Source organism: Thyridium curvatum (genome assembly GCF_004353045.1).
Source record: "Thyridium curvatum strain D216 chromosome Unknown NODE_2_length_892811_cov_85.036431, whole genome shotgun sequence".
In the NCBI taxonomy this organism is placed as follows: domain Eukaryota; kingdom Fungi; phylum Ascomycota; class Sordariomycetes; order Thyridiales; family Thyridiaceae; genus Thyridium; species Thyridium curvatum.
This window is the reverse complement of record NW_022156757.1, coordinates 466446-478335: the sequence shown is the minus strand read 5'-3', so window position 1 is coordinate 478335 and position 11890 is coordinate 466446. Positions and strand designations below refer to the sequence as shown.

Here is an 11890-nt window from a genome sequence, read left to right as displayed (position 1 = left end):
CAACGGCCCCTGAAAAGTAGGTTGCGGCGGACGGCAGAGACCTCTCCAGCTGAATCGGGGACGGGAGAAAACTGGGAATGCGCTGGGAATAGCGGTTAGTGACAATGCACTAGACCCAACGTAACGTTGGATGGTAATTCTGACGGGCAAGTCTTTCATATCTGTCTCCTTTTCCTCTTATCAAGAGCTTCCCCAGCTCAAAAGCCACACTGGACACTCTCCCCGACGGCACCCCAGATTTGCAAGGCGAGGCGGTCGGGGGAGGGGCGGACGGAGAACAAGGCCTGATAGGTTGAAGATAGCCTCAAGAATAAAGAAGTGCTCCACTCGAGGTAGAGGCCTGAGTCTAACTTGTAGGCTATGTTTCTTTGCAACTGGGCAGAAGGCATTCGTTGTCACCATGCTATGACGGGAGGTTTGCCAGCTCCGCGGAGATGCTGCTTTCTCGGAGGCGGCACAGACGTGGAACCAGGGAAGACGCAGTGTGTCTCGCCCAGTCAATTTACGTCACCTCACAGTACCTAGGTAAGCAGGAAGAAGGAGGAAGGCCAAAAACGTAAGGGCTTCCGGTGTGTGTTTGTGCGTGTCTGCGGGCGTGTGCATGCGCAAAAACGGAGAGCCGATAACGGTGGTGTGCCTGCGTTTCCCCGTTGTGGGCGGCTTGTCTGACGACATGGCCTAGCGAAGGACTGTGATTTGTGGTGGCGTTCTGTTCGCGCAATGGAGGAGGAAAGAGCAGCGCGCCGCTGGATCGGGAAGGCATGCCGTAGCGGCTCTTGTAACTGCCAGAATAGGCGACCGGTTCTGATTTGGCAAGCACCTGGCTGGGCTTGGTGGTTGATTTGGGTTTTTGGGAGATAAGGAAACCACGGCTATCGTGATAGGTGGCTCGCTGGCTCCAAAGGGGTTCTCTGCACCGAGTACCAAGTACCTGCTTTGGTATTATTCCAGATCCTGCTTCCTTTCCCCTCAAACAATCTCAAATCAACCTCTTCTCCATTCCATGGGCATCAATCCTTCGCTAAGGCACTTCCGCGTGGCCCAAAATGCTTGAATAGATGGGGCCAAGCAAATAGTCTCGACTCTCTCACCTTGCAGAGTCGCAGGGCAATCTCTCCTAGCCTGCACATGACCTCCTGGAACAGCACTAGAAGGGATCAAAGCTCACCGTGGCATGGCGGGACCAGCAGACTCGCGCAAACTAGGGGTCCGACTGCTGCGCTCGACGGCAACCTATCTCGTAATAGCTGCCCAAGAGGACGCCAGGGTCTCTGTCGCGACAGCTGCTCAACTCTTCTTACTGGACCAGCCGATGGCCGAGCTACGGAGTAGATCACCGCGGCCCGCCCGCATGCCAGGTTCCACGAGCCTAGAACAAGGTCTTTTTCTGATGCAGCACGAGGGCAAACTCACGATCCTCCAAGACTGTCGGGAGCCAACAGCGCGCGCATCGTGGCCGAGGACAGCGGTGAGAATGGACAGAAGACCACATGGCCCAAGACTGACGGAGCATGGTGGTAGTCGGTACGGAGCATGTACGTACCTGGGGAAATGTACCTCAGCCGCCTCGGGCGCCGCACCTTGACATCGTCAGACCCCTCCAGCAGCCAGGGATCTGATAAAAACGTCGGTGGTGAATGATCCGTCACATTTTCAGGGGTGTTGTGTGCTGTGCGTGCTGCAGCTTTCCGCCGCCAGGGCTGGCCATCGCGCTCCCGGTTGACAGCATGTTTGCTAGGTAGGTAGGCGTCTGTGGAGGCGCACCAGCCAAGAGTCCCCGTCGTCTGCCATTCCCTTTTAGGCCCTGTTGACGACGCACCAATCACAGACAGGCAAACCACCGAGATAGGTGCATCTTACACATATGCATTGCAGCACGAAACCCAGCCGATCCAGGGGATTGGGCGCTGCAACCATAAAAAAAAGGCCTTCCATTATGACGTTCCACTTTTGCAGCGGTTGAAGCTCGGCCTCGGTCAGGAGCAGAGGAATAGGGAAAAAAAAACATGCAATGCTCTGCTGCGTGAGAACCTGATCGGCCTGAAGTGTTGTTTCGCGGGCATGCCTGTAGAGCTTCTGGTTCGACAGCGCGAGGCGAGTAATGACCTACCATGCCTGGTTATCCAGCCAGATAAGAGGGAGGATGTAAAGATAGAGATAAGGAACACCTCGACCAGGCAAAAGTAAAAAATCACAGCCTGACTACGACGCAACCATGGCACTGATAACAGCGGCAAATCCAGACTGTCATGGAATTGGAGCACCCATGGACAAGCTACACCAGCTGTACCGAGCGATGTACTCCGTACCTATGCCCAGGAGAGGGGCGGGGAGAGCACAAGTCCAAGCAGGTTGAGAATGCACGATGGGCAATAGAGACTGCTTGACCTTTCGCCTCCCCGAACCCCTCCATGCGATTCGATGTGATGCAAAGCGCTCGTCCGAGTTGATAATGGATATTATGGAAACATGACCAAACCTGGCATGGCCCCTTGCGGAAGCCCCCAACCTTGCTGGAATCTCTTACCTAATCCCAACCTCGACTTTGGAGGCGAAATGCTTGATCTCGCAAGGGCATGGCCTTGCCGGCGTTGATCCGGGACCACAACCCTCTGCGCGTGCGTTCGGCCAGTCCCTCCTCTGGCCCAGCGTTGGAGGAGGGGTTAATGTCAGAGTGTCAAGAGGAGAGAACCCCGTCCCTTCAAAGCAGAAGAGGTACCACAACTGCCCGGGTCACGCGGTCGTGCACAACGCATCAGAAACCAGACGAGCCCGTCCCGTCCACACGAGAGGGAGCAAACCCTCCATCTGCGTGTCTCGCTCAAAGTGGTCAATGGACTCGAGATGACGTTTGTGCATTGGTGCCATCATGACCCCTCAGGAACAGTCCTGCTTCCCCAACAACAGGGAGACACCGTTGTGATCAGCATGGAAGATGGGCCTTGGCAGACGCGCCTCAGGGAACATTGAAGCCCATTTGCCCATGCACCTCATCACCAAGGAAGGATCCTGAATAATCCGGTCTGCTTGTAAGCTGAATTGTTCCCCTGAGAACTTGTCACCCTGTCAGAAGTTGGTATGTCTCTTCCGGCACAACCTGCCCAGCCAGGTACCTGAATTGTCGACATGTACATGTACTTTGTACATACAGTACTCACTTTGCATACCTCATTCTCATACGACCGCATTCCGTCTCGTTCTCGATATCACCGGCATCACATCCCTCTCCTCTCCTCCCCTCCTACCTTGGTCTCATGCTTTGGGTGCCAACTCGCTTCCCCGCCTTTATCATACCAAGGCGGGCTAGCTAGGTAGCTTTTGGAATAATAAAACAGTACAAGATCCCGTAGATGATCTTCCTAGCTCTGTTTCCTGACTGCCGAGCCCCCAGGTTTCCTCCCTCTGGAGTGCGCCGGCCAGCGGACCTACTTTATCTTAGCACTTACATAGGGTCGGGTTGTTGCAGCTCCCGTTGCAGCAGCGAAAGCCCGCCCGAAGCTCGCTCCTCAGGGCCTACTTTTTTTCCACTTAGAGAAAGGACACTATCCAATGTCATCTGACGCGATAGCGGCGACCAAGACATTCTCACTAAGGAACAAGAGCTCCCGGGGGTTCCTTTGAACGGGCGAGGCCCGTCGAGACACGACTCAGCGACCGGATCGTTATCGGCCAACTACAGCGTCGGATTTCCACCGCTCGAGCAAATTGCATAGTGTGATGGTCATACCCTTATTGACTCATGAGCCTGTCATTTACGGTGTCTGTTCCACCGTTCTGGGACCCGACTGTCTGTCTATTAGTGTTCCTGGCCTCCTCCTTCCCCTTCCCCTTCCCCATTCTGGTGAACAGGGCAGAGACTGGAGTGGACTTGTTGGACAGCAATCTGGGACTTATCTCTGGGCCACCACCCATCCAGACCCATCAAAATCACCACGCTTGCCCTCTTCTTCCTCTTTCTCGGATCTCGACCTTCTTATCTGCCGACCGACCTCCTTCTTTGACACTCCACGCATCTTTCTCCTCCCCCAGAACTGCACTCCAGGAAATCAAAGTGGCACTAGAGCCTAGGGTTCAAATCTGCAGTTCAGGCGCAGCGAAGGGAAGAAAAACCTCGACGAACCAGGATCGACCAAACCCCAGCAGAAAGACGGACTCATCACGACGCCAACCACCCCTCTCCGATTGGCCGATCTAGGGTTCCAGTCCCAGAAGGCCAAGCCTTTCCCGACAGAAACGCTCCCGCCCGCAGAACATACCAGCAGCGCGCTGAGCACGCCGACCACGCATCGCACTGCACCCACATCCACTCCTCTGCCGCCGCAAACAGCCACAGCGACACTCCGTCCTGTCCTTCCCCTCTGAGGGCCAGGTACCGGTAGTTAATTGGGAGCCTCGCTGCCTATCAAGCACCCAAGCCCAGTTGCTTATTCGTCCCAACGGGCCCTCCAGGCTTGTTGCGCATTGGCCGATCCGAGCTGGATACCAGCCAGTGTATGCACTGTCCTGCAGGAGCTATCATCATCCCTTGGAATTTCTCCAGAGATACACCAAAACCAACGAGGTAAGTTCATCGGCTCGGGTGCATTAGCACCCATCCATCACCATTTCGCAATCCTCACACCGTTCCCCGATGCACACGTTCTCCCTCTCTCTCGCACGCACACACATATCCGCACGCACACCCACAGAAGGAAACGGAGGAGGGAGTGGGTAGAGAGAGGAATCCACCGTCGGCCGGGTCGCATCCACTCTCACTCCCATCCGCTACCGACACTTCTTGTTTTTTTTTTTTTTACCTTCTCAATCTCCATTGTACAGCACCCACCCATTGCATCCACCGTACCCAGTACATGGCGAGCTACCGCACACCACCACACACCACGAACTCCTCCGCCCCAGTCTGGCCGAACCAGACACCCTGCGAGGCCGGGGGGGCTCCATCGCACCAGCGTGCGCGCGCACACTCTCTCTTCCGTCCCCATGAGAGGAGAAAGAGAGGGCGAAAAAAAACCACCCCATTACCCGCCTAGCCTTTCTAGTTGGACAGGACCCATCCGAATTCTATTTGCTCATCGTGGCTTCTGTTACGTACTCGCATCCGGCCTTTCACCTTATCGTTCATATATTAGCTCAATTGCCCAATTTTTTGCATGGCACAAGTCGGTCGTCAATTTTGCAATGTTGTCGTCGCGGGCTTCCTACCGCGTTTGGCTTCTTTTTCACCCATTTCCCTCACTCGTCGTCCAGCACTCTGCATGATATTCACCTGCACTTCCAAGCCGTGCGCCCCGCTGCAGACAGTGACACCCCGCTAACAGATAACGATACCAGCCCACACTGGATAGGCTTGCTATTGACGCTGGCAAACCTCCAGGGTTCTCACCAGACGTGAAGGGGCCAGAAATCCTGGGACAAGAAAAACGGAAGAGAAGGAGACTCGGGGTTTCTTGCGCGCATTCGCGTCGAATACTCCGCGTCTTGCCTTTCTCCAAGAGTAGGATAATTCGCGGAGAAAATTGCCGTTCTACTCCGTCCAGGTGACCGTGGTGGCGCATCGGCTTGCACCAAATTATCCCAAAGCGGACACCCGAGCATCGGCAACTTCGACTGCGCGCACACCCAGGGCCCAACACTCGCGCCCGCAACGATCTGTCGGAGGAGAAGGGTTTGAAGCCGTGGTTCTTGGGGGCATCCAGTTTGAGCTCGTATGATTGCTACCATGCCCGGCGAAGTTCGCGCCGACTTGGCTATCCGGCCGGCTCCTCAGAGCATCAACGGTATAAGTGCCAGGCAAGAAGAAGAAAGGCGACACAAGCACTCGCGGTCATCCTACACAGACGCCTCGCCCCTGACGTCGAGGAACAATTCCCTGACGTTTCGCCCGGCTAAGCGCTCCATGCCGACCCCCGGCAAGACGATTGCCGTTATCAATGCAAGTGGCCGTCAAGCGGCGTCGCTGATTCGCTATGCCACCGCCGTCGGATACCACGTCCGCGCCCAAATGCGCAACCGCCTGGGAGTGATCGCCACGGAGGTCTCCACGAACCCCAATGTCACCGTTCTGGAAGGCGAGCTCTACACGCGACAACAGCCTGCCGAGAAGGCACAGGTCGATTTGACTTCGGACGGTCCTCTGTCGGGCATCGGTGTCAACTACGACCTGATCACAGAGCTCTTCCGCGGCTGCCAGCTCGCATTCATCAACACCACCTTCTACGGCGACGAGGTCCTCATCGGCAAAGCCCTCGCGGATGCAGCCAAGAAGGCGAAAATACAGCACTATGTCTATTCCTCCATGCCCGACCACGGCGCTTATCACAAGGAGTGGCCGTCATTACCGCTGTGGGCGACAAAGCACAAGGTCGAGGATTATGTGAAGGAACTCGGGCTGCCGGCGACCTTCCTTTACACTGGAATTTACAACAACAACTTCACGTCTCTGAAGTACCCCCTGTTCTGCATGGATCTGCAGGAGGATGGATCGTTCGTCTGGCAGGCGCCGTTCCACCCTGACGTCAAGTTGCCCTGGCTGGATGCCGACAACGATGTTGGTCCGGCAGTTCTGCAGATCTTCAAAGACGGAGTGGGCAAGTGGGGCAACGACCGGCGAATCGCCCTCGCCTACGAGTCTTTGACACCCAAGGAGGCCTGCGAAGTCTTCGCGAGAGGCGTCGGCCGACCAGTGCGGTATGTGATGGGCGACATCGAGATCAAGGTGCCCATTCCCGAGGGTTACAGGACGCAGCTCCAGGCGCTAGAGTCCCTGTTCGGCATGGGCAAGGACGACCCGAAGAAGCAGCCTCCCTATTTTGGCGACCAGGGTCTCGAGGACGACTACCCCAAGATTGCGCTGGAGCTATGGGAAGGCCCCCGAGGACTCGAGGAGTATGCGCGAGAGGTTTTCCCGCTCGAGGAGCAGGCGAACGGGATGACCTGGATGCTGGAGGACGACGAGGGCGGTCTACCGTCGTCGCAGGCCAGCAATGGCCACCACCACGAAGATGGCGAAGCTCACGTGCAGCCTGAGGACGAGGACGACGAAGACGAAGATGACGAGGACGAGGGTCTGGTCATGCGCGGCCCCAAGAGAGACGACGAGGACTGGCTCGCCTAGAGCGCGAACGGCATGCCCGGATTCGATCTTCTATCGCACCATTCTTTCTATGAACCTACCCTGCGCGTGTGTCCTCATACATCAGCTATGATTTAGCCTTCGCAATGCAGCAGCGCAGCGTATTGCGGCCGGCGTAGGAGTTGAACGTTTCTACTCGCAACAAATCTTGAGAGCGAACTTTTTCTGTCACCATTGTCATAAGGAGCCCTGCTCTCGTTGTCAGCAATGATGTCCGTCCTTTTCACGCCTAGTCGACATTTTTGTACCTGCAGCAAAAGCTCGTCGCCTACTACATCCTTCCTTAACGCATACGTTCTCTCGCCGTCATCACACGAGTTGCAATTGTCGCAAACACCCTGCATCATGAGGCGCAAATTGGAATTTCTGCCCGCGAATAGGGGGGCCCTTGTTGTCGATTTTCACACAAGTCACGTTCTGACACTATTCGTCGTACATATATACCTATCCTGTTTCCCGCACGGCGTTCTAAGTGATATCTAAAAAGTGGATTTTCTGTTACTCTTGTATGGCCAAGGTAAAAAGGAGGGAAAGGACGTGGTAAAGAAAGTAAAGAAAAGCGGGCAAATGGAACGAAGGGATTTCCAAAAAAGGGGGGGAAAGAAAACAGATCTTAACAGAGATGTGTCTTGGGACGTGAAATAAAACATCATATGATATGGAGTCTATCATTACTTGCCCTGCATATGGATACTGGAGGAGATATGGTTACTGAATGTGTCATGTTGTCATTGTACAGTGGGGTTATGGCTGTCCTGCATAGATTACCAGGTGTTTTGGGATGGATGGGCTCGAAACTTCGAGGTATTTTGGGCATTTTGACCAAGGGTCGGTCTACTCGAGTTGTTGGCTTGCTCTCGTGCTTTTCTGCGGCAACAATTTTGATATCTATGGGTTCGTCCCCGGATATCCTTCTAATGAGCATACCATACCTCGTGATGACATGTTGCCAACAACATCCGAGTCAGCAGGAAAGAGTACTACTACAAATTGCCGATACTCAGGAGCAATCGGTATGATATGTGTGTGGTAATAATTGTATTGTCAAAAGAAAGATGCCTGTCCCCCTGAACGCCAGCAATGCTATGACTCCCCCTTTTTTATCACGGGTCTCACTGTGTCGTACCCTCGGCAACGCACCAACACAGAACAAACTTGTTATCCCTTCGCCAGCCAGACATATACCATCCACAGATCGCAACACCGTCGCCGCACCCCCCCGGATGAAAGCCTCCTGTCGTCCTTTCTCTTTTCCCTCTCTGTTCCTCCTCCCCCCTCCCTTCCTTTACGTCTCGGGCGCGCCGGGCAGGCGCTCGATGACGTACTTGCCGCGGGCGACGCTCATGATGGGCACGCCGACGACCTTGCGGATGCGGCGCTTGAGGTCGAGGTCGTTGGTGGCGACGATGTAGATGCGGTGGCGGTTGACGCGGTCGACGATGCAGTCGTCGGCGTAGATGCCCTTGTGCGTGCACTTGACGCGCTCCCAGCGCTCGTCGCGGGCGATGCGCAGGGCGAGGCGGTACTTGGGGCCCAGGCGCTCCATCTCGGCCATACTTTTGGAAGGGCGGGGAGGGTCCAGGCTTGTCAGTCCTTTCTGGGCTGGGCGGCTTGAAGGGCAAGGAAGGAAGAGGTGGGGAGGGGAGGGACTTACACGCAGTCCGTGATGATGGGGTTGCACTTTGCGTACAGGCAGTCCATCATTGTCTCTAGGAGGGGCAGTTTGCGCTGGATGGTGTGGGAGAGGAAGTTCTGTTGTTGTTGCCAAGTTGCCCGGTCAGAATCTCTGGTTTGTGGTACGGAGGCGAGGGACCCTGGGTAGGGAGGGGGAAACGTACGGTATCGACGAGGACATTGTAGGGAGGGACCAGGGCCGTGTTGGCCTGGAAGAAGAGCGCGGAGGATACTTGCGGCCTGGGGAAGACAAGAAGAGAGAGTGTCAGCTATCTTTCGGTATATCCATCGCACGGGGGAGAGAGAGGGAGGGAGGTCCGGGATGGGGATGGGATGGGGCGACGTACACTTCGCGGATGAGCTCCGGGGCGGCCTCGGCGGCCTTCTTCTTGTTGCCCAGGTCGGCCTTGTCCTTGTTCTGCTTCAACCTCTCGTCGCGCTTGCCGATGACTCTCTTGACCTGTCAACCAGCGTGCCCGCCGTCTTTGTCAGTATTACCATGCCTTGGATGCGCGTTTCCCAAACTTTTTTTTCTTATCGCGATAAGGTGCGATAGGCAGGGGGACAGTTACTGACCTGCGCGAACTTGCGCGTCTTCTTTGCGACACCCATTGCTGGACTGGAAATGGGGGCGTGCCCAGAATAGAAGGGGTCGGTCGAGTTCAAAGTGCCGTGGGTAGGTTGAAGGTGTTGGGATGAGACTGTGTCGCTGATGGCCTCTGTCCTGTTATCGGGATCCTTCGAGCTATCACGGATTTTTGGTGGGGTTTTGGGTAGGCGGTGATGATTTTGGTAGCAGAAAAATTTCAATGTCGAAGACTGGAGGTTGGTCTGGCCCCACATTAAACTTCAAGCATTGGAATGTTGGAGTTGACCTGACCTGACCAGCGCTAAAAGTTCATCTGACCAGCGCTAAAAGCTCATCTGCCCTCAAGGCGGTCAAAGTGGAGACTTTTGGGTGGCTCCAGCGAGTTACAGCGCGTTACGGCGTGTTTCCGAGTTCATCTGACCTGTCCAAGAAGTTGATCTGACCTCCTCGACCAGGGCAGATGAGCTCCGAGGTTGAAATGGCATTGCTGGGAGTTGCAACGGAAACCACCCAGGTTCGAAACTTGTATGCAGCAAAACACCTCGTGTTTTCGGCGTCGTTCCCCCACCGCGGCATGTGCAGGAATTCTTTGAGAGACTTTTCCTCAGATCAATTGTGCTCTTCCGCACGAGTGCTGGCTCCGATTCTGTTGCCCTCTGTCGTGCAGCACCTCAGTCCAGGAAGAGGAAGACCCTGCGCGAACCAGATGCCTGCACAGCTGCTCTAGGGATGAGATCTGATCATGCTTCCTCATCAGCACCATGAGTGTGTACCTCATCTGACCAGCGCTAAAACCTCATCCGACCGCAACAGGGGTAAAAGTGGAGAATTTCTGAGTTCATCTGCCCTCATCCCCATTTTTGATTTTTCTTCCGACCAGGTCAGATGAGCTCTTATCAAGAGATAACAGATAAGAGATGAGAGTGCGTTATCCAAGACAGTGGATCCCTTTAGCGGCCGGAACAACACAGTTAGATAGCCATCCGAGCCATCCAACGACATCCACGATACAGGGATTAGATGACCTAAGAGGGCAACAGGTGTTGTTCCAGCCGCTAAAGGGATAATCAGTTAGTAATTGATTGTAAGTAGGAAATTTCTCTATATTATATAGAACATCTAATTATATTGCTATATAATATCAGGGCAACTATATACGGTGGACTAGTTCACGATTTACTCAACAATCTAAGACCCAGTCCATTGTCACATTTAGGTGCAAGCCACTGCCACACATGTGGCAGTCGATCACAGGTGGTATGGTACTCTTTTATGCAGTACAAAGTGGTTCAGACCGGCCGTAAAGGCCCAAGGAGAAGGCAGTCAACCCGAGTTCACATGCACTCATACTCAAAGACACTGCGATGGTATTGTTACATCCAACATGGCTGTTTAGATCTAACCTCTATGGTTAGTCCTTTTTGATATTGGATCTGTATGAGCCAATCTACCCTTGCAGCTGTGAGAAAGCCGCGATGTGTGCTCAGCCTTCACAATACAGCTGGGTTGCTATGATATAAGAGTTCGCCAAGCGCTGGGCTGTAGAAGAAAGTGTAACGAGCCGGGATTCAAGACATCAACGGACAGTACCTCCGACCTCATCCTCGAGAAATAATCGCAAAACCCCTATCAGCTCAGGGCTAAGATATCGTTGTCGAGAGGTCGTCAGGGTGCGGCTCGTTCTCCCCCGGCAGGTCCGTCCTCATGGCCGCTCTGAAGACAGCCCACGAGATCAGGCAGAACTGCGCTCCGCCCGTGACGCCGGCGACCCAGAACGCCAGCCCGCCGTTCCACGCCACGGCGCCGCTGTGGACGCAGTGCACCCCCGTCGCCGGCCAGAACCCGAGCGTCAGCGCCGAGCTCGTGTAGGCCACCCACCTAGGGAACAGCGGGTTCGGCCGCTTGTCGAGCAGGATGGCGTACGAGAAGGCGAACTCCTGGCACAGCAGCGCCGGGAAGGGCATGGCGAAGACGATCCAGCTGAGGTCGTTGAGCAGCTGCGTGAGCTCGGGCGCGCGGTCCGCGGCCCGGTACATGGTCGCCGCGAAGAGGTAGGGCGGCAGGCAGAGGAAGAGCCCGCCCATGGCGCCGCCGAGCATCTGCGCGTAGACGGCCGTCTTGGGCACGCCCGGGATGCGGCTCATCTGGCCCGCCACGGCGGCCGTGTACAGCGGCTGGAAGAAGGAGGCCAGCGTCATGAGCACGAGCCCGCCCTTGTAGCCCTTCTCGTGGTACATGTAGTGCGCCCGCACGCGCTCGGGGCTGAGGCTCGGCGCCATCGGGGGCAGGTTGTTGGTCGCGGGCATCCAGAGGAAGAAGAACAGGATGGTCAGGGGCCCGCCCAGGGCCGCGAACTTGATGAAGTTGGAGGCCGTGATCCATCCTTCGATTCGGCCGGCCCATGTGTTGGCGGCGGGCTTTTGCGAGGTTGATTCCCGCTGCTCCACGGAATTCTTGCTCATGATGATGATGATGATTTGCTGTTGTTGTCTTTA

General features: G+C 55.4%; 3 protein-coding genes across 3 annotated transcripts; 1 reads left to right on the top strand and 2 right to left on the bottom strand.

Moving 5' to 3' along the window:
- Window positions 1-5719: 5719 nt before the first annotated feature.
- Window positions 5720-7114, top strand: E0L32_000557 (uncharacterized protein; the record flags this gene model as incomplete). Its single annotated transcript, XM_031140113.1, has 1 exon — window positions 5720-7114. The coding sequence occupies one exon, from the start codon at window positions 5720-5722 to the stop codon at window positions 7112-7114; it is 1395 nt and encodes a 464-aa protein (XP_030995874.1).
- Window positions 7115-8417: 1303 nt separating this feature from the next.
- E0L32_000556 (uncharacterized protein) lies at window positions 8418-9418 on the bottom strand (the record flags this gene model as incomplete). Its single annotated transcript, XM_031140102.1, has 5 exons — window positions 8418-8742; window positions 8787-8884; window positions 8971-9046; window positions 9154-9266; window positions 9383-9418. The coding sequence occupies 5 exons, from the start codon at window positions 9416-9418 to the stop codon at window positions 8418-8420; spliced, it is 648 nt and encodes a 215-aa protein (XP_030995873.1).
- Window positions 9419-11035: 1617 nt separating this feature from the next.
- On the bottom strand, window positions 11036-11857 carry E0L32_000555 (uncharacterized protein; the record flags this gene model as incomplete). Its single annotated transcript, XM_031140091.1, has 1 exon — window positions 11036-11857. One exon carries the CDS (start codon window positions 11855-11857, stop codon window positions 11036-11038), a length of 822 nt encoding a protein of 273 aa, XP_030995872.1.
- Between the last annotated feature and the right edge of the window lie 33 nt (window positions 11858-11890).